The sequence below is a fragment of the Quercus robur genome, chromosome 8 (assembly GCF_932294415.1).
Source record: "Quercus robur chromosome 8, dhQueRobu3.1, whole genome shotgun sequence".
NCBI lineage: Eukaryota > Viridiplantae > Streptophyta > Magnoliopsida > Fagales > Fagaceae > Quercus > Quercus robur.
The window spans coordinates 59,084,197-59,111,174 of NC_065541.1; the positions used below are offsets into that span (position 1 = coordinate 59,084,197).

At 34.7% G+C, this 26,978-nt stretch overlaps 4 protein-coding genes across 5 annotated transcripts; 3 read left to right on the forward strand and 1 right to left on the reverse strand.

Annotated features, from left to right (window-relative positions):
• Positions 1–175: 175 nt before the first annotated feature.
• Positions 176–6,687, reverse strand: LOC126697317 (protein GET4). 2 transcript variants are annotated; one of them, XM_050394263.1, is made up of 12 exons: positions 6,453–6,685; positions 5,763–5,842; positions 5,553–5,631; positions 4,914–4,995; positions 4,512–4,662; positions 4,200–4,290; positions 3,320–3,403; positions 2,781–2,827; positions 2,225–2,353; positions 1,207–1,291; positions 934–1,014; positions 176–556 (listed from the first exon to the last, which is right to left on the reverse strand). In XM_050394263.1, exons 1-12 carry the CDS (start codon positions 6,498–6,500, stop codon positions 539–541), a joined length of 975 nt encoding a protein of 324 aa, XP_050250220.1. In that variant the 5' UTR covers positions 6,501–6,685; the 3' UTR covers positions 176–538. The 2 variants fall into 2 exon arrangements, with proteins under 2 accessions (XP_050250220.1, XP_050250221.1); XM_050394264.1 differs by lacking the exon at positions 934–1,014 and having other exon boundaries at positions 6,453–6,687.
• An 8,481-nt stretch (positions 6,688–15,168) lies between these two features.
• Positions 15,169–17,462, forward strand: LOC126697321 (uncharacterized). The gene is made up of 3 exons (XM_050394268.1): positions 15,169–15,304; positions 16,301–16,555; positions 16,986–17,462. The coding sequence occupies exons 2-3, from the start codon at positions 16,334–16,336 to the stop codon at positions 17,097–17,099; spliced, it is 336 nt and encodes a 111-aa protein (XP_050250225.1). The 5' UTR covers positions 15,169–15,304; positions 16,301–16,333; the 3' UTR covers positions 17,100–17,462.
• Positions 17,463–20,508: 3,046 nt separating this feature from the next.
• On the forward strand, positions 20,509–20,948 carry LOC126694115 (low temperature-induced protein lt101.2). Its single transcript, XM_050390178.1, has 2 exons — positions 20,509–20,614; positions 20,739–20,948. Exons 1-2 carry the CDS (start codon positions 20,534–20,536, stop codon positions 20,820–20,822), a joined length of 165 nt encoding a protein of 54 aa, XP_050246135.1. The 5' UTR covers positions 20,509–20,533; the 3' UTR covers positions 20,823–20,948.
• Positions 20,949–23,086: 2,138 nt separating this feature from the next.
• Positions 23,087–24,953, forward strand: LOC126697322 (40S ribosomal protein S23). Its single transcript, XM_050394269.1, has 4 exons — positions 23,087–23,250; positions 23,718–23,873; positions 23,972–24,098; positions 24,615–24,953. Exons 1-4 carry the CDS (start codon positions 23,246–23,248, stop codon positions 24,753–24,755), a joined length of 429 nt encoding a protein of 142 aa, XP_050250226.1. The 5' UTR covers positions 23,087–23,245; the 3' UTR covers positions 24,756–24,953.
• Positions 24,954–26,978: the final 2,025 nt, after the last annotated feature.

Consider the following 26,978-nt stretch of genomic DNA (forward strand, 5'->3'; position numbering starts at 1 on the left):
CTTCTGTTTTTCAAACCATTGTGCTAGGGAATTCTCGTCGGTTGAATTGCCAAAATATTCTTAGCCTCTGGCAAAGGATTAAATGAAATCTGGAAAAGCCACACATTGTGAAGGTGATCCGGTATTTAGCTATCACAAAATAACAAGCACCAATGCTGTTAAGAGCATGAAGACAAACTCAAATATTGTGGGGATATTAATAAGACAGTGCTAAACACACTGCAAAAACAAAGTAGCAGCACATTTCAGATCTGGCGAGACCATTTTTAATGAAAAATGAAGAAATATAATTTGGATAATCCAATAATAACAAAAGCCCAAATTGAGGATTTTTTACAGTGAACAAGGAAATAGTTGTGTTCAAAAGACCAGGAGGTCTTCCCAGTCACTGAAATTTAATGAAATTACAATTTTCAGAACCACCATATATGATAATGGGTAATAAGTACCAAACTGATCAATTACTCCTTTTGAAGCAACAACAAATGAAGCATCGATGGATCCACAACAGTGGAGAGATTGAACTTGTGTCACGTTGCTATTCACCTCCCATCATCTGCACAATAAATCTCAAACATTTTAAGAAAGAATTCTGCTAATACTAAATATATTATTTTCATTATTCAAAAGAATTCTCATTTTAATTGTTTAACATCATAAAAAAGAAAGAAAAAAAATGTAACAAAGTATTAAAACAAGGACATGATTAACGCATGGAAGAATGGGGGGATGGAGAAGGAAAACCCTGCATGGCAGTAGTCAAAAATAAATTGTTTACTCAAGGATCATTAATTTTATGAACCATCTTCATTATTTGAGATTTCAAGACGCACTGAAGATCTGAATATAATCAGCCTCAAGTGCTCTAGTAGAGAAGAGGCAGTAAAATCACTCAATAGAAAACCCAAATCACCGTTAGGCAATGAATAATACCTTGAAGATATCCCCAAACACCCCTTGCAAGGGATTTCTACGCCGCACTCCATAGAATTTTGCCACAATTTCATCTAGCAACTAAACCATAATATTTATGTTAGAATCAACACAAATTTAGGTCAAAAGATATATAATATTAACAGATGGCAGAGTGTAAGAAATACTTTTTTATATGTTGTAGCAGATGTATTCTTAAACAATGAAGAAATGAGCATCAACAGCAAAAGAAATTTGTTTTTTTGGGTAAAATCAACAGCAAAAATTGCACACCTCATTAAATGCAGGTTCCCTTTCTATACTTGTCTTGTAACTAGCTCGCAACATATTAAAAAGAGGCAAAGCATCTCTTTGCAATCTGCAGTGAGAGAAAATTTGGATTAATCAATGATCTTTATTTTACACATTTCCGACAATAATACAACCTACCATTAGAAAGGATAATTTCTAAACAGAAAGTAATGGCTAATGCAGAGAAACAGATGTTAACACTTAAGCATGCATGGCAACAATGTCTACAGTTCGAAGTAAATATGAAAGAGATAATATTTATTATAAAATTAAAAAAGGACTGGCTATATAGATTAATTCACAAGATAAATTGATATCATTTTATTTGGTTTCAGGTTCATAGGAGGAGAAATCATTGGAGCAAAAGTAGGACAAAGAGTTGAAGCTTCAAATGTAAAGTCACACTATCCGAAGGATGGAGGCACTAGAAATTATGAATTTAAGCTTCACATTCAGTTATAAATTTTGGACTTGTGAATTGTGATGACCTAGTATATATTATATTAACTTTATTTTTTCTTTATTTATTTGTTTTGTTATTCCACAAGCTAGTAGGTCCCCACTTGAACACAAGAAAAGAAGAAAAGTTCCTGAACTTATCCCACTGTCATTATTTTATTTTTATAATTTAATCGTTGGGGGTGGGGGGATTAGAACTAGATATTTCCGTTGGGAACAGAGGTGCCAACCAATTGAGTTACAAGGCTCTTGACTTTCTCCCACTATTCATATCTCAATTTTTAATTATTTACTTATTTATCTAAACACTTTCTATTTTTTGAGGAAGGGAGGAGGTTAAGAATAATAATTATCACAATTAGCACAATTGAGCAATATGCCAGCCTTTGAATAACATAGCAGTCTTATTAACATACTCCAAACTGCATAAAGACCCTTGCATTGGATGTGAATTTAATCCAGCTGGCACTAAATGAATGCATCCATCCTATGCAGCTGGTACCAACACAAAAGATTATATAAAAGCAAAACTGAAACTTACGTTTGCAAAAGATATATGATGAACTGGATTAAATCTGATTGGGGAAAGTCAAGCTGATTTGATTCCAGTTGTTTCTTTATCTCATCCATGAGATAGTTAGCATCTCTCAGATTACCCATAGCTAAATACCTATCATGGAAAAGAAAAAAACATTTAATAATTTATAAAAAATAAATATATGATAAACAGGGAAAGGGACTAGCTCAGGGAAGAAATCTATATTATTTTTTGATAAATATATGAATCTTGCTTTCCTTAGATTTCCTCAATTTTTAGTATCTATTATCATTTTCTTTTTTCTTTTTCCCTAATCATTTGGAAAGTGGGTATTGCTAAGTAATGAGTCAGCTAAATTAAAAACCATAGAATTGGTTCACATGCCCTGAAATTCTTCAAAGTTTATACTGGAGTTAAAGAATTGCAAAAACCAGGGGTCCAATTGGAGCTAAAATGAAGGATCAAGAACGGAGAGTTCTATGATCCAGATTAAGTTCAAAGGGATACTGATGATAATAGTTAATCACTATGCAAGTATCTACTTCTTGAGTGTTCTTACATTAAAATTGCTCGTGCAATGGCCAAATCATCTTCACCTGGATAACACTGCAAAGTTGAGAAGTAAATTAACTGAATAAAAGACTATCTGGAAAAACCCAAAAAAAAGGAACGACTCTGGCAAACCTGTTAAAGATAGTAACTTGGTCAAGAAATCCAAAATATTAAGGAATTATGACCTATGAATTGTACTATTTTTTGGGTTTATTTCATATTTTGCATATTGGTTGCAGCATGCATCACTTTCTTGTGAAGAACTCAAAATTATTAGTTAACAATAACATGACATTTCTTAAATTATAAGTAATTTCAACAGTAAAACATAATGGCTTTAGACATCAGAATTTGTTTTCGACCAGAAATAGTAGTAAAAATACTACATTGATTGTACAATCATTGAAACTTGCATAAGGTTATCCTTAATGTCATATAGAATCTTTAAGAAGTTAACACAATAGGCATGGATATGTAATCTTCTGTACCTCTGCAAGTTGATAATCATATTAATAAATATGAAAAGTATAGAGTAAGAAGGCTAACCTTCCCCATAAAATTCACTAGAACAGAAGCAAACTTCTTTGGGCTATTTCCTCTAACAAAATGATTTGATACTCTAGCCATGTCCTGCAAGGAAGCAGTGTATTGATACATATTGGGCATTGAAATGAGGGCCAAGTGTATTCACAGACTAAAATGTACATTCAAGTTTCATGTTACCAATTAAAGTACATTTCAAAGACCTGGATATTATAATAGTTAGAAGGACACTTAGGACCATAGAGACTATCAACTCCCAAAGGATTTAGAGAACAAAAGGATTCCACCATGACAAGCTTAAGAAGCAATGATGCTGTCACCGAAATAATACTAGTAGGGAATCAGCATTATGAAAAATCTGTTCCAAATGGGCAAAGCACATTGGTCCAAGACACCAATGTCTTATTCCAGAGGGAAGGCGAGTGTAATAATGGAAAACCTTAGGGGATGTTAGTGCAATTTTCCCCCATTCCAAATGAGCAAACTATTGTGTTCCAGTACTAACATAGCAACTCTCTGAAATCCAGAAAGCTGCTCCAATGTAGGATTGATGATTCTGTTTGGCATCTTCCCCTTACATGCTCTTTTTTTTCTTTTCTTTTTTTTTCCAATTCTTCTCAAAAGTTTGTATGCATCTAGCAACTAACACCACTTGGGATTACTTATATGGGTATACGTGCAGCTGTGCATTTCCCTTCACTTAATAACTGGGAATTAAGGAAACCTTAATGAAGCTTAATCAAGAAAGAGCTAGTAATAAACTGTAGGCTCAAAGTTAGATTCACAAAAAGGAACAAAATATATATATATATAGCCCAAACATTAGAGAGAAACAGCACAACCAAATACTTCTTGAAGCCTACATTTTTGCTGTAAGACCTACCACTTCAGGAGATTCAGAATACATATATTCAGCTAGCATAACATGTAGTTCAGGAGATCCACTCCTATGCGCTCCAAACTCCACAGACCACCTGAAAAACAGAAGATCTTAATTTCCAGACATATACCAGCAAAAGGTACAATATTGGCAGCTTTAAACAATATTTTGAAACACATAAACAGTCACACCATCAAAGAGATTTGGAGAAAAAATAGAAATCTTAAAGTACACCAAAAGAACAGGAACAATTGGTAGAGTAAACAGAACCATAAAATCTTTTCCAACCAAGAAAACAAGTCCATAATGTCTCACTTTAAAGCAGCTTTTAAGAATGATGAGCAGCCATCTACACGTATTTTTGCTGCCCCAAGGGCTTCAGATATTTGTTCCATTTCATCATCATCTGGCAAGTGTTGCGGCAGAGGAATCTGAGGAAACATCTTGTAAATTTTCCTGACACGGTCTAATATAGAAATTTTGTCATAATCACGAAGAAAGGCATGCATCAAAATTATCAGAAAGCTATAGATGGCCAAGTAACTATAGAACTAGTTAAATCACATAACAACAATAGTTATTGCACATGTAGAAAACAACAAAGCCAATTTAGTGGAGGTGGCCCAAGAAGAGTCGATAAGCAAAAAAGATCACATGAGAAGTAAGGAATGACCAGCATCAAAAATTACATGACAAGTAAAGAATAAGTCAACTGACCAAGGGCATCACTGTCATAAGGAATTTTCCCTTTAACAAGTGTCTCCACAAACAACACAGCAAGCTCCGCCCCACAAGTAATCTGAAATTTTTTTCCAGTGTATCAATGGAATATAGTTAAAAAGATGTGGAGAACAACTACGACTTTATGAAAGATCAATAATATCAATCTTTAAAAACAAAATTATAATAAACCACATTAACAAGGATTTGGACAAATCCATAAACATTTGCCCAACAGGCCATTTATGGGCTGGCATACCTTTCTATCGGAAAAGATTGTGTTTCAGTCTTGGCCAATACAAAATTACTAAATCCCATGGTTAGGTCCAGTTATTTGCAACCCCATATCTAAATTATCTAAAGTTCACTGGGCAATAGGAAAAATGAGCAAGATCTTTATTTAGTGCCTATTATTATCTGTATCCAGCATTGATAGTATCATAATCAATCCATGGCCACTAGACATAAATATAACCCAGTTTCATGCTTGGGATTCAAAATCAGTATAGTCTCTCATCCAAAACATTAACACACTGATTATCAAATGCCATGCCTAATGTGATTACTTCTAACACACATTAAGTTGAGAAAAGTCTACTCAACAACATAGGAATATAGGACTTTCAAGAAAACAACCTGCCCATGTTTCAATTGGATGCATGCACCAGATTGAAGGATGTCCAAGGCATCAGAATACCGCTGAGCAGATACATATCTGTGAAAAAGCACGCATATTTCATCAGCATGCATGCCATAAATTGACCAACTAGAGTAGCTCACTTTATATGCTATAAAGCTACTGACAAGCCTTTAAAAACAAAGAAATCGAGTTCTCAATATCTATACCTTGCACTAATTGATTTGTACATTTGTTGAGCTCCATAATAATTACCCTCCTCTACAACTTTCTGCAATTTCTCAATATTCTGCATTTAACAACAACAAAAAGGTAGCAGAATCAGAATCCATTATTGCTAACCCATTGAAACCAACTTTGACAAACAAAATGAAACCCACAAAACAAAATATTATATTAAATTGTGGAACATGATTAGCAGTCCCAGAATTTTCAAATAACTCTTTTATGTGATCTAAGACATTCAAACTAGACAACAAAACCCAATTATACTTCATAATGACTCCATTTTCTCATAGACCAAGCTCAAATGATACCTCCTCCCCTTGTAACAGTAAGGTGAATCGGGTTCAAGACGCACCTGGTGGGTGTGTTTATGCATAATTTTTAATCAAACAAATGAAAACATAATTTATCTATAATGCTGCTTTTGTCTAACACTAAAACGGTTGGAATGAAAGAAAAATATATGAATTATGAATCAAAGGCTCTACAAAATCAACCAAATTGCTCATATAACTTGTGTAGCTTATTTGACAACAGAAACAACAGCAAAACATGAAGATATCAAAAAAATTGTGATCTTTGTTAACTTTTCCACTCTTTGCCATTTTCTTTTTTTATATATATAAAGAAAACAGAGAATTGGAAAAATAGAAAAAGAAAAAAAAGTTGGGTACCTCTTGAGCCGGAGGTAGTGTACCTCTCTTGAGTCTCTCACGCGACATGACCTTACTGTTTGTTTCTTCTTCGGTGGCAGAGAGATCTGTGTGATTCGGTGTCGATGAAGATCAGAGAGCGACAGTTTTTAAGGACATAAAGGTTTTGGTTTTGGGTTTCAATCTAGCTACATGGCTTATGCGGAAAACAAGGTTATTTTTTTCCTGAGTTTTGACCGTAACGAAACTAAAACAAAGTCAGTCCAACACTAACTCGTAACTGGGCTTGCTCCTCCCTGTCTCGTACTATACCTTAATTATAATAACTAGTCGCTAATCCGTGCGATGCACAGAAAAACTATTGATTATGAAAAAAAATCCAATAATGAATGAAGAATTTAAGCTATTACTTAAAAAAAAAAAAAAAAAACAATGAATGAAGAGTTTAAACTATCACCTATGCAATTTTTTTTGTGCATTTCAATTGGACTTTAGACAATAATAATATGGTTATTACTTCTACTATTTTTGGGTTGAAATAAGTTTTTTTTTTTTTTTTTTTGAATTGAAATAAAGTTATTTGTTTACTTTTTTTTTTTTTTTTTTTATGTCGGAATTTATTTACTGTTATAGTTAAGCTAGAATATTTAAAAATGATTATCTGATTATTTATTTAAAAGAAATGTTTTTATAAAATGATGTAATGGCAGTTTTGTGAATAAAAAGGCATGTGATGGCATTGTAAAGGAAGTACCTTCCTGGAAACTTCTTTTCTACCCCTCCCAAGTGTCATAAATGTTATCTCAAAAAATTTTTTTTTTAACTCTTTTCATCCCTCTTCTCAAAGCATTAGCATTGGAGAATGCTAATGCTATATCTAAGACCCATTTGACATTTTAAGCTTTAAAATCCTTTGCATCAGACAATGCTAAACTCAACTATTGCAAATTTTTTTGCAATAGTGCTACAGTACAATTCTATCTTTAAAATTGTACTGTAGCAAGTATTCTAAAAAAAAAATACTTTTTTATTGTCTTATGCCCAACGGACCCTCCCTCAACAACACCGCCGGACTTCCTACTTTCCAACAAAATCATAGAAAATTCTAGACCAAACTCGCTGCCTCTCTCTCTCTCTCATGAAACCAACATAAAACCCCACTCTCTCAACCCAACTCCATCACAAACAACCCAAATCAATAACCAACGTCCTCCACTGCGAGCTCCGCCACAAACCCAACTTCAGCTTCAAGCACAGAACCCAATCATCGATGAAACCAACGTTTAAGGCTCAAGCACCAAACCCAATCGCACCACCAAGCACCACAGTGGCTCAGTTTTTCCGGTGGGTTGCAATCCGGCGGTTCTGTGGTTGCTTTTTTTTTTGGCGTGGCTGACGGCGTGGGTCACTGTGGTGGTTGTGGTTTTTTTTTTTTTTTTTTTTTTTGCTGTGACAGGTGCCTAAAGGGGTTGTGGGTTGTGGTTGGGTCTGGTGATGATTTTTTTTAATGGGTTTGCTCCGGTGGGTTTCAAATCGGCGGCATGGGCTGATGGGTTTTTGGTGTCGTGGCTGTGGTGTGGTTGTTGATGGTTTGAGGTGCCGTGGCTGTGGTTGTTGATGGGTTGAGGTGCTGATGGGTTGAGGTGTCGTGGCTGTGGTTGTTGATGGATTGATCGGTGGCTTGAGTTGATCGGTGGTTTGGGTTTTTGGTGCCGTGGATCGGTGGCTTGAGTTGATCAGTGGCTTGGGTTTTTGGTGCCGTGGCTGTGGTTGTTGATGCTTGTGTGTTGCTAGAGGTTGAGGGAGAAGTAGAGGAAAAAAAATGGTTGGAAAGCCTAGGAAATATGGGTCTGACAAAAATTGGCAGTTATAAAGAAATAATAAAGAAATATTAAAAATTAATATTTTAATAGAAATAGAGTTTTGGGATGTAGAAGTATTGTAAAATAAGATGGTATAATGATAAAGTGTGTTTTTAGAATGGTAAAATAGAATAGCACTAGCATTTTCCAATGCTAATGCTCTCAAACTACTCAAGCATCTGCAAATCTATATAACACTCCTCCTTCATCTCATCTTCTTTGCTCAACTTTTTTTTTGTTTTTGTTGTTTTTTTTTTTTTTTTTTTTTAATCGGTTTTATTTTCTAACGTCCGCACCATCAAATCCAAAAGAAGCTACTCAGTGAAAACACATTCTTCATTTAGCTCAAAAATTCATATTCTGTTTGGAATGACAGAATTTCAACTTGAATGCCGGTACAGGCCAAATTTTGGAACGAAATAGAATAGTGGGGTTACCTATACCATGGTTTTGAAACTCAGACCATTCAAAAAACCGGAGAAGGAAAAGGTTCAAGATTTTCGAGGTCAGACCGAGGTTGAACCATGATGATATAATAATTAATTTAATAGTTATTTAAAATATATATAAATATAATAAATTAACATAAATAGAAAAACTAACCAAAATAATTTAAATAAATATAAAGACAATCATTCAAATGTATTTTCTGTATCATAACTTTCATTATGATATATCAAAAATCAATGGATTATTATTATTAATTGTTAAAAATAATAATAATAATAATAATTATTATTATTATTATTATTATTATTATTATTATTAGTTTACATTATACTATCATGATAAAATAGATTTATATTATAAACAAAATGAATGTCTATAACGTTATATATTGTACACTTTTTTATAAATTTATGTAATATTATACCGATTTAATCTATAATATAAATTCTAATTTACAATAACAGTACATGAGTGGTTGTTGAGAAGACCACTACATGAACATAATATACGAATATGTGGGTTTGTAGTACCAATAAATAATGCAATTAAATATTTAAATGTCCTATAAAAAATGCAATTAAATGAAAAAAAAGTTTTAAAAAATTTAAAAGCAAATGAATGGTTGAAGCGTGGCCACATATCCAACTTTTTCATGGGGAAGGGATAGCGTCTGCCATATTGGTAGATAGCTTTATTGGAAAAGAAAAAATGTAAGACTTTTGATTTCTTTTGGTTTTGGGCACCAGTGACAAAAGAAGAAAGGAAACGCCAAAGAAGCAAAAGAAGAATAAACGCATAAGAACGGAGAAGAAGGAAAAATTGGAAAAGAGAAAGAGTTGATCGGGTTTTTATAAGGAAGGGGAAGGAGTATCGGGGAGAAATAATTATTAAAATCAGAATTTTTGTTTTATAATGTTAATGTTTTAAAAATAATGATGACGTGGAAAATTGTGGGAGTTTCAAAAGTTTCGGTTTTATATATATATATATATATATATAGATTATTTATTTATTTATTTTTAGATGTTTTATATTTATCCTTAAAATATTTGTTTTTTCTAGCTTTTAAAAATGGCAAGGGTTTGACTTATCTTCAGACACGTGGAAAATGTGTCCTAAAGTAACCACGTGTTAATTCCATACACAAGAATATTGGACTAAAATATAACTTGTATAATAACTGAGTATGACAGAAATGAATCAACTTAGAGGTGTCTCGTCCCTTCTTTGAACGAAGAAACCCTACACAAGATGATTTTGAGATCCTTTACTAATCCTAATAAGATGACTTTAACATTAATAAGCTAGGTATTAAGGAAAAGGGGGATAGGTAGTTTATTTAAGAGTGCCAAAAGCAAGAAAAAAACAAGTAAAACATGTTGCCACCTCATCACTTCTTATTTAATGATTGTGAGGAGCAAATCACCTAATCAATTTGTGAAATGTTTAGGTCTAAACCTTTTTTTTTTATATAAATAATTATCCCATGATAGATTAGTACATCGATATAGGTTAGGATATCCATACTTGTGTTAGAGCGGGATTAACAATAAAAGAAACAAGAAAATTTAATGAACAAACAAAAATTTTCAATGGCTTAGAGGCATGATTAATTTTGTCATTAGACAATATTCGCCCTCACACAAATGTTACTAAAAGGATTGTTTCAAATTTGTCCCCATTATATAACTAATACCCACGAAAATTTGTGTATTTCTAAGAGAAAATAATGTTTTGTTCTATATAAAGAATGAGAATTTAAACCATATATATAGACCATGAAAAGTCACAAAGTAGAGTGTTATATTTATTAGAAACAATCTCCCAATGTTTGCGAAAATGTCAAGTGGTGTAACTCTTGGTCATAAATTATGTAGAAATCAATATTTTGCATAATTTCGTTTCAAACTCGATTGACCCAATTTTGAGCAAAAAACTAAATTGTTAGGCTGAAATGTTCATTTGAAATTCACTCAAAAGTGGATTCTAGTTTTAGAAGAGTTTCACTAGCCTAATACTCAATTGGCCCAGAGTTTCAAACCAATTTCATCGACAATACATTTTCCACTTTGTTTTTTGGATTTGGATTCGGTGCACCATGCAATTGCCCTTTGTCGTGGGATAGAAATTTAAAAAGATGAAAAATTTAAAGTTGAAAGGTTACAAAATTATCTAATCCAATGGTTGAAATTAAAAGCAAGATTTTTTTAACTTTTAATTTCAGCCATTATTGGTGTAGTTTTGTTCTGCCCTCCCACCAAAAAAAAAAAAATTAGCCATTATTTTATATTTTATAATTGTACGATGAATAGCTTTAATTGTTAAATAGATTCCAATCCCTTGTTTTGTCGTATTGGAGAGGGAGTGAAACTTTTTTTTTTTTCAATAATTTAGTGATAAAAAATTATTTTCTTAAAGTGTAAAGAGAGGTAATGAAACATTTCTAATAATTTATGAACAAAAAACAAACCTTTTAAAGGTTTTTTTTTTTTTTTAAAAGAAAAAAAAGAAAGAAAACCATTTTAAGTTGTGGGGCCAGAGATTTTGTGGCCCAGGCTCACTCTACATTAGGGCCCAAGGCCTAAGCCGAGGAGAGCTATTGCCGAGGACGCATAATGAAAGCCCAAAAGAGGCACAAGGATATTGCCGAGTACGATCTTATGCTCAGCACCTTACAAAACACTCGAAGAAAAGGACAAACTCAGTACAGGAGCAGGACAAGGGAGAAAGCTACCAATATGGTAGTACAGAATCCTGCATCTGACAGGCCCATACTCCAAACCATGCTATTTAACTTTCCCAACTACCTTCAACCACTCGAGGTATGGGTTGATAGGATAGGTCTGCGCCCCAGAAAGTGAAACTGGCATGTGAACACTAAAAGGGAGGTGATCACTAGTATAAAATGGGGAAAGAACGGAGGGAAAAGGGGACCCCCCGGGGAAGGAGGATAAAAAATCCTACAAAAAGGGAGAAGGGGGAGGATACTAGGCTCTTCGGATCAAATCCGAGGACCTAAATTCTACATCCTATACCAATGGAATGCTTAGCCAGTCAAGCCAAATCCAACCATGTAAAAGCTCCCATAAAAATCACGACTAAATCGCTGACCGGTGACCAAGGCCCTGCCTTTCAAGCCCACTTCTCTACAAATCATATTGTTAGCGCCCTTTACGTATGAGCCCAATGTCGTTCTTGGGTCGTTAAATAACCGTGTCCTTACAATTGGCGCCGTCTGTGGGAAAGGCTTGCGCGTTGGCACAGGTGGCGGTGGAGTCAAGCCTCTGTCAAGCAAGGGCCGGAGAAAGCTCCTTCATTTCCAGCAGCACGCTGTCATTGCTCCGACATAAATTTCTGCTAGGGGCTATGCCTCGTAGTATCAATGGCACGAGCAGCTCTAGGGGCTTCCAACATCAGCTAACGCCTCCCACCTTGGCCGAGGGGTCAATCTTCGAAAATAAGAAAAAAGACAAGTTTTGGATAGAACCAAGGCCTTGTATGGTCCTCGGACTCAAGCCTATGGGGAAACCAACTACTTAATAGAAAAAAGACAAGTTTTGGACAGAACCAAGGCCTTGTATGGTCCTCGGACTCAAGCCTGTGGGGAAACCAACTACTTAACAAAAAAAAACAAGTTTTGGACAGAACCAAGGCCTTGTATGGTCCTCGGACTCAAGCCTGTGGGGAAACCAACTACTTAACAAAAAAAAGACAAGTTTTGAACAGAACCAAGGCCTTGTATGGTCCTCGGACTCAAGCCTCTGGGGAAACCAACTACTTAGAAGAGACAATACGAGTTTTGGACACAACCTGGACGTTATGTGGCCCTTAGACTCCACCCCGGAGAGGAATTACCCATTAATAGTTAGGTCAGTCCCTAGACTGAATGGAATCCCCAGTCTACCCTTGGATCCTCAATGCTAGGGGAACTGATGCGATTGTGATAGGGCCAGGTGCTATCAAAATACGACCAAAGTCCCTCACTGCTCGGCAACCCTCTCGGATGGTTTATTTTGAGTTCATCGTTCTCGGACGGTTGCCTCACATGCATTACGGAGCACTCAGCTGTTATCTCGGTTAGTCTCATAAGTTTAGTCTACTGTGAGTTAACATTATTGTACTTGATAATGTCGATAAGTTTAAATTAGTAGCTTTCTGTTTCAAGGTTTCCTGCTCTAAGTATCATTAAAGGAAAATACACATGTAATACCCCATTCACAAAGTAATTGCTGCATAAAAGAAAAGTATTTAGAAGGAAACAGATCCATCTTTTATTAAGACAAAGAAATAGTACAACGTACAATGAAAGAGCTTGAATATTCTCGTACTGAAGACTAACTACATAAGCAACTACATAAGCAAAAAGAAAAAATACAAGGAAATGAGGAAAAAACAGAGGAAGAGGCGCAGAGAAGAGAGATGTAGCAGTTCCAGCTCGTTGTCTACGGAAACCATTCCTCAATACTTTTACATGCCCATAACTTGGCAACATGGAGCTAGCACCGTTGAAGAAAAGGTGCAGGGAGCCGGAAGTTGATGAGCCTCCATGTTAGCCACGCCTGCGATAGAGCAGACGGCGCTGATGGCGGAAAACCTTACTTTTGACGCACCAAGAATCTGATGTGACCAATACCTGCTTCGGATTTTGACTGAAAGAGGCAGAGATACCACTCCCCCCCTTGTCCAAACGGAAGATTATCTTGAATCTGTGCCTCCCCTGTCCAGACCGCACCACCTTGAGTCTCGAAATGACCCGGTGCCTCTGTGGCGTGTGTAGTTCCTTCACCCCCGCCCGTGCCCCAAACATATTGCATTAAGGGTGGATAGCATTGGATATGGAGACTGTGATTATAGCTGAAGGATTATGATTTTGAAGGGAGCCGAAGGGTTTATATGTAAGGGGAATAACCTTCTATCCTACTTATATAAAGGGTAAGGTGGTGGCATTTAATTTATGCAGGTTTCCAAGGAATGCTACGGACAAGGCAGTTTTGGCTCGATTTCCAACACCATCCGCAACCATAAGATTTGAAGATCCTCGTAAAGGCACGCCTCGAGTACTGAAACGTCAAAGGACACCGCATGAGTAAAAAATAAAGGGACGCCTCTTAATTCGGCACATCTCCCATGCAAATGGAAAAACACAAACATTAGTAAAGTACAGAATTTGAGCAAGCCGTGATGTGGGCCCAACATCACCAAAACCCTCCTCTCCAACTAAAAGTCGGGCAGCAGGATTTTGAGGGGCTATTGTGGGACCAGAGAATTTGTGGCCCAGGCCCACTCTACATTAGGGCCCAAGGCCTAAGCCGAGGAGAGCTATTACCGAGAATGCATAATGAAAGCCCAAAAGAGGCACAAGGATATTGCCGAGGACGATCTTATGCTCAGCACCTTACAAAACACCCGAAGAAAATGACAAACTCAGTACAGGAGCAGGACAAGGGAGAAAGCTGCCAATATGGTAGTACAGAATCCTGCATCTGACAGGCCCATACTCCAAACCATGCTATTTAATTTTCCCAACTACCTCTAACCACTCGAGGTATGGGTCGATAGGATAGGTCTGTGCCCCAGAAAGTGAAACTGGCACGTGAACACTAAAAGGGAGGTGATCACTAGTATAAAAGGGGGAAAGAACGGAGGGAAAAGGGACCCCTCGGGGAAGGAGGATAAAAAATCCTACAAAAAGGGAGAAGGGGGAGGATACTAGGCTCCTCGGATCAAATCCGAGGACCTAAATCCTACATCCCATACCAATGGAATGCTTAGCCAGTCAAGCCAAATCCAACCATGTAAAAGCTCCCATAAAAATCACGACTAAATCGCTGACCGGTGACCAAGGCCCTGCCTTTTAAGCCCACTTCTCTACAAATCATATTGTTAGGGCCCTTTACGTATGAGCCCAATGTCGTTCTTGGGTCGTTAAATAACCGTGTCCTTACATAAGTATATAATAAAATAAATAAATAACATACTTGATTTAGAAAATAAGGTTATGTTTAGTAACAGTTTTTATTTTCTATTTTTAAAAACTTGTTTTTAGAAATATAAAGAAAAAAATTTTTTCTTGTATTTTTAAAATAAAAAACATGCTTGGTTAGATGAAATTAAAAAATAATTTTTTGAAGAAAAAAATAGAAATTACTAAAATATGTTATTACTAGGATTTGAAACTTTAATGCTAATTTATTAAACGAGACAAATTCATTAAATTAATTACATATTTTCATTGACTTTTAAAAATTAGAAACTGAAAACAACTTTTGACATATTTTTAGTTTTCTTCACAAATTGAGTTTTGAAAACAATTTTTATTTTCTATCTATTCTAAATTGCCAAATAAATTTTTTAATTTTAAAAATAAATTTTTTTTTAAAAACAGAAAATAAAGGAAAAAATCAGTTATCAAATATAACCTAATATTTTAGCACCTCAAAAGTGTTGAGAGTCGTTCGTACGCAAAAACGACGTCGTTTTCATTCAAACACTCACTCTCTCGTTCTTCCAGTAGTTAGCAATTCCGACCGTTCTTCATCAGATTCCCACATTACTATCCAGGTAAATTCAATTTGTTTTGCAATTATAGGTTTTTCTACGTGTGATTGTAAATCGTTGTCCCTTTTTTTGGGTCCTGTTTGTTAACATAGTTAATTGCAATCAATCTCTTTTTCTGGGTTTTTTGAATTCAGTTTCTTTTGAACTTCACAATAATAAGAAGTGGGTTAAGGTCTCATTTTAGTCTCAGATATGTTACATTTTGTTTAATAATAGTTTGGCTTTTTTTATGATTGTTTTAGTCAATTTTTAATGATGTTTCATTTATATCATGCTTAGCCTACCACCCATTTGATAAAATGTCACTGTGAAATTATTGTAATACATTTTTGTTTTTGTTTCTGTGACTGATGGGCTTATGTGATAATCAGCATAAAACATACTTAGTTTTGTGTTTATGTTTCCCACTCTTATCTCTTTGTTATTAAATGGGCATGTCATGCTGTGTCTTGAATCTTTTGAAACTGGCTGCTACACTGTATTCTTAAGGCTGAGTTATTGAATTTTGGCTTTCTTAAGCCAGGTTTATTTGCAATCCACTTTTTGTTAGTTTTGGGGAACGGGAGACCGTGGCCTTGATTGGTGGATTTGGTAAAAGTGACTCAAGATGATAGAGGGTTCAGATGCTCTAGTAGATTTATTATGAAGAAGTCATGAAGATTAAAAGGGTTTGACGAGGCTCTTCTGCATTTAACCATCTAATACAGAATGAAAAACTAGCTCATTCATTATTGTTGAAAGAATGCTAGGCTCCATAGTGGTTGGAGAATTTCTTCAACCAAAATAGTTGAAATCAATGGTTTATTTCTACTAGGATATAAAAATGTAATAGTATTAGGTTGGATGATTTAATTCAATGAATTTGGTTTTGGATCATTTTGAAAGTTTTGGCATGTATACAAGCATCATGTTTAGGGGCATTTTATTACTCTTACAATTTTGTTGGAGCTTATTTTCTTTTTGTTAGTATTAATGAGAATGCTTTGTATTGTGACGCAGGAAGAAGGAGAGAAGTAAGTATTGGATTGGAGAATGAGCAGCTCTGAAGCATTGCAAGCTGCCAAGGTGTATAGGGAGCTTCTCAAAGCTGTCAAGAAGCACATTCCCAAGGAGGATGGCAAGAAGCGTTTCAAAGAATATGTAACCAATGAGTTCCGAAACAACTCCACGCTTTCGGACCCTTCATCTGTCCACCAGAAAATCAAGCTCGCTCATGACTACACCCTTCTACTTAATAGCGTCCACCATCACAAGGCACACACTTTCTCCATTTCATCACACTTTTTTTAAAATAAAACACTGTTCATTTTCAAAGGGTGCTGTGCTTGTAACAGTAGAAGTATTTGATACAGTTTTGTGTAGCCTTTTTTTTTTGGTTGGGGGGGTGGGGGTGGTGAGGTTGGTGTACTTATTAGGTTTTGAAACTATGACCTTACTCTTTGTCCATTCTTATGGGAGGAAGAAGTGCCATTTGAGTGAGAGCTCATTGGGTGAAGGGCTAATTTTGTTAATGGTGTGAATATGATGTAGTACTTTTCTTGGTTATCTTCTTTTTGCTACGGAGCTATGAATTCAGTTTTGTCTGAATAATATTTCTGTTTTTCCATTTAACAATTTAACTTTTATTATAGAAGAAAATTATAACATAATATTCTATTTTTAACTCTAATGTTGATTGTGGCAGGACCTACTGTTCTCTTACAACATTGCTGTGGATAGATCAGAAGAAATGAAAAGAGTATTGGGAAAATCTGCAGCAAGCGTTGGTCTTCAGCTTCCTGACGTCTATCAGCCGTGATGCTCTGGTTCTTATGTTATTTTTCAATTTTCATACCATTCATCTTTAATAATTTCTTTGAGAATAGTTGCTTTTGTTGTAGTATGATTACTTGGTTGTTGCATATTTCGATTCACTTTGAACTCATCTGCTCCCAACCAAGTCGATCTGAGATTTTATACATTGTTTTCTACCCTTGAAACAGAGAAGCTCAGTTGTGTTGTTTGTGCTGGCTGGTGAATAATGAACAAATTTATAACTTTGATGTTAAAAATAAGGACAGAGAGAGTTTCACGAACTCACTTTTCTTGATGTAATCATATAAATGACTTTGTGGTTCTTGAAGGGCATTTTGAAAGAAACTATCCACATTATGATGTTTAATTTTATGTGTGCTTTGGCTCTTTGTAGTTGATTACTTTCATTGAATGAAGTTTTATTATTTTAAAAAAAAATTATGTTTGCAATTATGAATTCTTAATAACCCATTAATAAGGTTTGCTTTCAAGTGAGGGGGCCATCTCAAAGTTATAAGTGTAATTTTCCAAGCTAAATATTGCTTGGAGCTTGCAATTAGTTTCTGTTTTTAAGAGGCAATCATGAAACCTTACTCCTTAGACACAATGTCTTTAGAATTTCAAGAATTTGTTTGAAACTGCAACTGTCTCATTTCAATCTGCTTGTTTTCATTTCCCTTTTTTTTCTGTGAATAGGTGAAAATTAGGGAAAAGAGTTTCTCAACTTTATAATGCGTAGCTACAGTAAGCAAAATAAAGGAACTTATCTTTTAAAAATGATGCTATTTGGTGGCAACAAATCAGCAGGGTAAGTTTATTCATTATCTGAATGAATATAATAACTTAGTTTTAAGGGTTGGGATTGCCTTGGCTAACATACTACCTCTTTGTATTATCAATGTCAGGTGCCTCAGAGAGGCACAGATGCATCATTATCTTTGACATTACAATGGCATAAATAATTTCAATGTACATAGGTTATTTTTTAAATTTCTTGGGCTGATCTTTTTGTGTAAGTGTGTGTTTGTCGATATTCAGCCCAGTCTAATAATTCTGGTGATTGTATTTGAATATTTACAGAGTAAACTATACAACCTCAACTTGAATTTACATATAATGGCCTCATCTTCCCAACACCAAATTTGAAAAGGATTATATAATTAATCATATAGAGTATGGCTTTGGATGTTTACTAGTTTGGCAAATGGTACTGGTTTCTCTTGGGGAGCCGTAGACTAGATTTAGAATTGGCTTCGGTTGGATTAAGATTGGTAAGAATTGCTAGACGACCACAGCGGCTATTGGCTTGGATTTCTTACTGACCCAAGCTTTTGTATAATGCTGCTATGGTTGGTGTAGGTTAAACTTGCCTGTGCTGGGATGAATCAAGCATAGCATGCTGAAAGATTATGCATATCACTTGGTGACTAGTACTAGTTGTTTTGCTTTTGCATGCTGTACTAATTATAGCTGTTTCGACTGGCTTTTGCTTTGATTCATAGGTTGCACAAGATCATGTTGATCAATGATGCAGAGTCCCTTTGTTCCACCAAAAATGAAAATTGCCAAAAACAAAATTAGTTTAGTGTTGATCTAAAATAGAACTCCATTCAAGTTTATTAAGCACTAAATAAAAGGAGAAACAGACAGTGCAAGCAAAGTTTTTTAAATGCTATACTGGGTGAGTAAACAAAGCAAGGAAAAGCAGTCTCTTAAATTTTCCACTTCCTCTCAATCGAACACGAAAGAGGAAAAATGATCTATATTATCTTTGAATAACAGGAGATAATCTAACACATCATACTTCTCATGATTTTTTGAGAGTTTTAGAGTGCAAAATTTGGAGATTTAAAAATTCATACAAAGTCAGATTTGGGACAAAAATGTATTTCTAAACTCAACCCCTCTAAAATATTAAATATCTAAATCATATTAAATTTAGGAATTTTATTTATATTTGTAAAGCCTAGAACATCCCAAAGCAGTTCGTTTATCCAACCACCAATCAAAGTCGAACAAGTTAGATTAGATAAGGTTACTCTAAAATTAAACATCTAAAACATTATTTATCTAAAATAAGAATAAAGAATTACTTTTATTCGAAATTAAACAACATTTTAAGGGAGGAAAAAAGATAGGCAAACTTATTTTTGTTATAGATATCCTAATTTTGTGTAAATAAAATTAAGAATGGGGTATTTTATTAATTTAAATATTACATAATTAAGTCATATTCAAGTACCCCAAACCATTTTCAGACCTTAACAAATTTAGAACTTTAAACTGGAACCCATTTAAAAATTTCAAGCTTTTACTATTACATAAGATAAATCAAAATGCTCATTAAACTCAACCAGATCCATTGCCACCCTAGTGAAAGAACAATAATTATTTCATGTATATAGTATATATATTCTCTCTCTCATAACATGTGAATTCTATACACATGAATCTAAGGGTGGCAAAATCTGACACGATTTGTGAACCCGATATGACTAACCCGTTTATAAACAAGTTATGAGTTGAGGCTAAACGGGTTTGGATCATATTCGGGTTGATACAGTTAACCCATTTAATAAACAGGTCGTGTTCGTGTTTAACATGCGAATCCATTTGACCCATTTAACTTATAAAAATATTAGTTATTTTGATATTATTGCTTAATTAATGGTTATTTTTATATGTTTATTACTATATTTATAATTATAATTGTATTTTAATTTTACATATATGGTAATTAATAAAAAATTATATAGGTTTGGTATGATTATGACCTATTAATCAAATAGGTTATTAAATGAGTCATTTGTATTAACCTTTACATGACTTGTTAATTAAACGAGTTAAAAGTGTTGGGTCGGGTCAACTTGTTTAATAAACAAGTCGTGTTTGGGTTGAAGATTTCTGATACGTTTACTAAACAAGTCGGATTTGGGTCAACTCATATAGTCGAATACTAATGGCTCGACATGACACAAACCTGACCCGCGAACACGAATTGCCACCCCTACATGAATCCCACATATTATAAGAGAGGTATTGCATATACTGGATGCATAAGATACCTTATTGGTAAAGAAGATTGAGCAAATACACATGTACTTATAACAAAGATTACTTAGATTATCAGTGTAAAGTAATTATACAGCATTCTTACAATAAAGTAATGTGGTGAGGATCTCATGGATCAGATACAACAATTTTTAATACGAGTCAGAAGGAAAACACTATAATATTGGTAGAAAAGTTACACGTCGCAAAGTATCCTCACTAACGTGGCACTCTCGACCCCTTAACTGTGACACCTATCCTAGCTGATTTTGTATTTTTTTAACACGATTTGAGCCTTATATCTACCATTGCTTCAGCATTATTATTACTGTTAAATTCAGCTCATCCAGGTCCAGCCTCCTCCTTCAAATTCAAGCAAAAAAATTCATGGGTTCAGAAACTTTCATAGAAGTTATTCTAGCAATACTCCTACCACCTGTTGGGGTTTTCCTTCGTTATGGCTGTGAAGTAATTAACTTAAACTCTTCTAATAAACACCAAATTTTCCTTAACATTTATGTTATATGTGTGTGTGTAAGTTCTCTATGGTTAATTTCATTAACTTGTTTTTTTTGGATTGCTGAAAATGCAGGTGGAGTTTTGGATAGACTTGTTGCTGACAATATTGGGGTACATACCAGGAATCATATATGCTCTTTATGTGTTGGTAGGATAATGTGAAAGAGGTTGATGATGTACTGGGAATCATATGTGACATGTACTTGTTTAGTAGGATCGTTGATGTTTGAAAAAGAGTTAGCAACTTATGTGGTTTTTTCATATCATTGTATGCTTAATTTAATTTGGGATCAGAGACTACTTGTTTGTTTATAATTTACAATAATTTGACCAATTTTGTTCGTGTAGTATTGTCATCTTTCAGTTTTTAGCATATAGTTTCTATATGTTTTGATTGATTGCCAATGGTAACTGCAGTATTATTCTTGGGTATAATGAAAGGCAAGGGGTGGATTTGTTGGAACTTGGAAGTATTTTTCTTGACCTGTTAGCTGAAATGATACAATTGTTGGTGTACAAAGCGAGAAGATAGGTCCCCCCCACCCCCCCAAAAAAAAAAAAAAAAGCTTCTCAAACACTCGTCGTGATTAAGACTATTTTGCGGGTTGATTGAAAAAAATTCAAATACAAATGAATGAATTGAACCTTTTCTTGGTTAGTGCCTAATCCGGAACGGTAGCCTGGCTTCTGGTTCATTTTGCATGGTCAATTTTGCTCATTAAAAATGATTTATTTGGAGTTCTTGATTCCTTGGCGTGGCTTAACGAAGTAGCCTTACCATGCACCGCACTGGTACTTATTTTAAAGTTTGAGAATAAATTTGGTTGAGTCATAAAATAGAACTTTTTCAGCCAATTCTTTCTTTTTTCAGAGTATTAATACTTAAAAACTTTTCAACATTGGTAATATACTTTTGATCCCTGCATTACTTATAATATGTAATCACATAATTATTAAAATATATAAACCTTATAATTACTAGAGATCCACAACACAACTTATGATATTTAATCATATAATTATAAAAATATATAAATCTTATAATTATGAGACATCCTCAACACATAATATGATATACAACCAATGCATGAGATATCCTCAACATATAATATCTCATGTTAATGTCATATATTTTTAATATGTGATATCCTCAACATATAATATCGCATGTTAATGTGATATATTTTAAATGTGAAATAGCTCGTGAATATGAACTTGATTTAAGTATGTATAATGATATATGTGTATATGCGTACATATATAAAAATATACTTATATTGACTGGAGAATGGAGATTGGATTGTGCAAGTCTATAAATAAGTTCATAAGATATCAAAATATCATTTAAAATTTATTGATAATATAAATGGTCCATTTTGTAGTAAAATTTCTAATAATACAAGATTGGTAACTCCATTTTGTATATTTTCATAAACAAAAAAAATTAGTCTACCTGATTAACTCAAGTAACTTGTGACACAAGTTCAAATTTATTCAATAAGAAAATGACTAAAGTTTGGACATATAATCTAATTTGGTATTGAGCCCAGCTCGTGTTCTAAACAAATCATAAACTTGTAATACTATGCTATACTCATTCATTTACAACCCTACATATATTATGCATGTTATTAGTACTCCTCTAGTCCTCTCATAGTGTGGATCCTAAACAAGTATGGAAACCACATAGAGGGAAAATAATAAATATCATAGTTATTAAAGTAGATGACTTGACATATAGACTGGTTTAGGTGTTTAAATGAATTATTTACTGACAAGACTTGGAAAAACCTAACGGGTTTGTAATGACCTGTGTAATCCGTATGAATTTTTGGTAGCATTTGGATTGAGCTGAAACGCAGTGCGTCTGCGTTTCAGCCCTTTATTTATTATTATTATTTTTTTAAAGCCGGTTTTGTTGACTTTTAGTGCGTGGATAGTATACTCGTGTATTGTTTATGGATTTACAAATTTCACTTTTCAGTAACTTTTTTATTAAAAATGGGTCTCACGACACTATTTACACATTTAAAAATTATTTTGCTACAATGTTTTCAGTTTCAATTTTCAGTTTCAGCAAAAATAAAAACCACTTCTATGTTTGTTTACCTACTTTCAAGGCCCCAACCCATCAAAAGACCATTCTATTCTTGTGAAACCTTAGTTTTGAATTATAATGGGTAGTTTAATTTAGACATATGCCTCTCTTCTTTTTCCTTTTCAATTTATGTTTTGATTTGTTAAAAGCATATATATTTTAAAATTTTTTATTTGACCCCATCCAAAGGCCGTAATTTCCCCAAAAGTAAAAAAATTCCAAATTCCCAGCCGTTGGATACATCAGAGACAGTGATACACATACTTCATACTTGATCCCTCTGGGGACAAATCCGTAATATTTCACATAACACAACACCATTTCCGTCAAAGAAAATTAACTTAAGCAGCCAAAGTCCAAACAGTCCTATATATAAATAGATGCACTTATACGATTTCTAGGGTTTTGGGTTTCACAAGGCGGCACCTCCTCTCTATTCGAACTCTCAATCTTCATTCAAACGAAACTCTCACACCGCAATCATGGGGTAATCTTTTTTTCTCTTCTCCGATCCTCACGATGCTGTTTTTGCCTTTTTTTTGAATAATTTGTTACAATGTTAATTTTAGTTGTTTATATATTCATTTGTATGAGATCTGGTTTTTTGCTTTGAAGTATTTAATTTCTTGTTTCCTGATTTATTTTATATTCATAGCTTTGGAAAAACTAGCTAGCAATATCTTTAGCTTGATTTTACAGTACCCATATGTTATATATTGCTTTTGATGTTCTATGAATCAATAAATCCTGAAAAATTTAAAAAGCAATGTTGAATATTAGTTATGTGGGTTTTAGTGTTTCAAGGGGTATTCAATATTAGTTTGTGTGCATAGGACAGTGAGGATGTGAATAGGGTTGAAGCTGAAATTTGAAGCCAATGTGGGTATTTTGGTATATGGTGTTTTGATGATGGGTGGGTTTATTGATTTGAAATTACATGTGAATGCTGTGCAGGAAGACTCGTGGAATGGGAGCCGGGCGTAAGCTCAAGTCCCACCGTAGAAGGCAGAGGTGGGCTGACAAGTCATATAAGAAGTCCCATTTGGGAAATGAGTGGAAAAAACCATTTGCTGGTTCATCCCATGCAAAGGGCATTGTTCTAGAAAAGATGTAAGATTGAATCTTCTTTCTTTATCTTGATCTGTGAAATGTTTCTGTGGATGACACCAGTGTACAATTGGGACTAACGGTTTAATGATGTGATGCAGTGGTATTGAGGCTAAGCAGCCTAACTCTGCTATAAGGAAATGTGCTCGTGTTCAGCTGATCAAAAATGGAAAGAAGATTGCTGCTTTCGTGCCTAATGATGGTTGCTTGAATTACATCGAGGAGAATGTAAGTTTGAATATTTGTAGAGGTGGAAAGTTCTTCAAATTAAATAAATAAATAACAGGCTGAACATGTGAAAGTTTTTTGAGTCCTAGTACCCCTAAATTATTTAAAGTTATTTTGTATCCTAGAATTTATTTCTTCATGTATGTATGAGTGAACATATTTCGACAATTTAATCTTAAATATCATTTTAAACTTTGACAACAAGCACCTAGCTAAGCAATAACCAAATCCTTTCAAATTGAACTTGTGTGTGTAGTTGGGGCATTCGGTTAGGTTCTGTGAAAGTATAATCTCAATATGAAATTAATGTTCTGTGGTGGAAACTACTTGTGAGCCTTAAAAGTAATAGGTAAAAGGGCAAGTTCATTTTTCTTTTCAATACATAGGATCTTGCAGAACACATGGCCCAAGGGCATATGAAAGAGGATTTTGTGTGAAATATCATAAAGTGCAGTGACTATCTCTTTCTCTTCTCTGTATGCTCAGGCTTAATAATGACTGGTTTGTTTGGTGCAGGATGAGGTGTTGATTGCAGGATTTGGACGGAAGGGGCATGCTGTGGGAGATATTCCTGGAGTCAGGTTTAAGGTTGTGAAGGTATCTGGCGTGTCTCTGCTTGCTCTCTTTAAGGAGAAAAAGGAAAAGCCAAGGTCTTAGGCTTATAGGGTCAAGGCAGGCTCATCTCTGTCTGCTCTCTCTCCTCACCCCAGCTTGTTCTTTATTTAAATGATACTTGTAGCAACCATTCAGTAAGATTGATTTTTGTGAGCAAGTCTTTATTAGCTACTGTAGAACCCGGTTCTGTTTGTCCTAAAGAAATGAAATTTTGGAAAGTTAGGGTGGTGATATTTTTAACAGGCATTCTCTAGGGTTCTAATGTTGCTCAACTTGGGATACTTTGTTATTTTTAGTGTTTTAAATATGGCATGTTCTTCTTTCAAATGGGTTGCCAGCCTATCATCCTTAGGGGATTCTCCTACAATATGAATGGAACTAGATTTTTATCTTTTCTACAACTTCCACTTTGGATCTAAAATTTTTGGTTATATGATGCTGCCCAAAGTTGTGGTTATGGATGCATATACTACGTTGCAGACGACATTGTTTTAGAGCTGTAGATGCCTATATTAGTGGGCTTTCTAGGCGCAATTAAGTTCGAGATTTGCAATATGCTAGCATGACAATCTGTTTAATGTATCTCTTAAGAAAAGAAAGACTAAAAAGTCTAAAATGTAAGTGCCTATAATTCTCCAAAATGTAATTACAACTCATTATATTTGGGTCATTTTAGATTCTGATATCTGTTCTTTTATATCGGCCTATCATCCATTCATGTTTACAATGAGATAACTCCTCAGAATTTTGAAGTCTTCTTGGTAGCAGCCGGTGCCGTTGCAACTACTTGCAAGTACCTGAGGTTGTTACAGTACTCTTTCCAGTCTCCGTTGACACCCGCTGCTCAAATTTAAGCCCTGACACCATTTTCCTCCCCTAAAATTGAGACCTCAAACGAGATGTCGATTGACAAAATTGTCTTTGAGAACTCAAATCACAATACAATCACAATGTAACAGGTATTATCATTACAAAAACCCAAATCTTCAAGCTCAAGACGTAGTAAATGGCGGAGACCTTTGAGACTAAATGCTAAACAAACCACACGATTCACATTTGGCAAAAGCCCAAAATTTTCCTTCTCTTTGACTGCAAATGACTCCAGCGCTCACAAACGACTTGCTTTTCTATAGTAGAACATGGTGGATGGATCGAAGGGTTCGCCCCCATCTCTTCCCAGGGTTTTTAATCAATGTGTGTTGACATTTACGGCTTGATTGGGAGAGGGAAATAAGATAGAATGGAATGCAAAATGAAAGAATTTATAAACCCATTTTTAATCTTTTTAAATTAAGAGGAATTAGAGAAAATGGAACTCATATGTATATTAATGAATTTTACTGAAGTTGCTGTAATATCTTTTCTTCATTTTTTTTTTAAGTAGATGCTTAAAATCATAATTTTATTAAAGAGATGAAATAATGATAATGCATTTATAAAAAGATGACCTCAAACATCGTTGGTCTCTAAAGCTTACATATTGAGTGTTTTTAGTCAATAATGTTTCTGTAAGGACTCAATTTGTAACGACTCCAAGATAGTATTGGGTTCGCACGTTAAAGGCCCAAATAATATAATTTGTAGAGCGTGGGCTTGAAAGGCTAGGCCTTGGTCACCGGATCGAGGTTAGTCGTGGTGCTCATGGCGGTTACGTAGAGATGAGCTAAAGTTGTCCATGGATCTTGTCCATGAAGCTTAATGCTCCTAGATGTTTGCTTAAGAAGTCTTTCTCCTCGGTATGGCCTGGGAGACTCTTGTTCTTGGCCTTTTTCCCCAGCCGCCTCTTTTTGGATTGCTTACCTCTCTTTTTATACTCGCCTTTACCCTTCTTCCAAAGTCCACGTGTACGTGTAGTTTCAACTTTCTAGGGCTGATACTTGTCCCATCAGTCCATACCTAAAGTGGTTGGGGGTGGTTGTAAAAACTAAAAAGTATTGCTCTGTCTGGCGCAGAGTATTTAATTGCAGAAATGGCAGCCTTTCCTTTGTTCTTTGTCACTAAATTGTCCAAGGGTTCTTTCTCCATCAACGTGGATGTGTTCAATTTTTCCCTAAACTGTTCCTATACCATTCTTGTCCTTTCTTTTAGGAGTGCTTTGGAAGGCTGAGGACAGAATCATTCTCGGCTATGTCTCAAGACTATTTGGACTTTCATTAGATGTCTTCGGCAATGCCTCTCCTCGGCTCGGGCCTTGGGCCTTAATGTAAAGTGGGTCAGGGTTACAAATTCTCTGGCTCCATAATAGCCCCTCAAAATCCTGCTGCC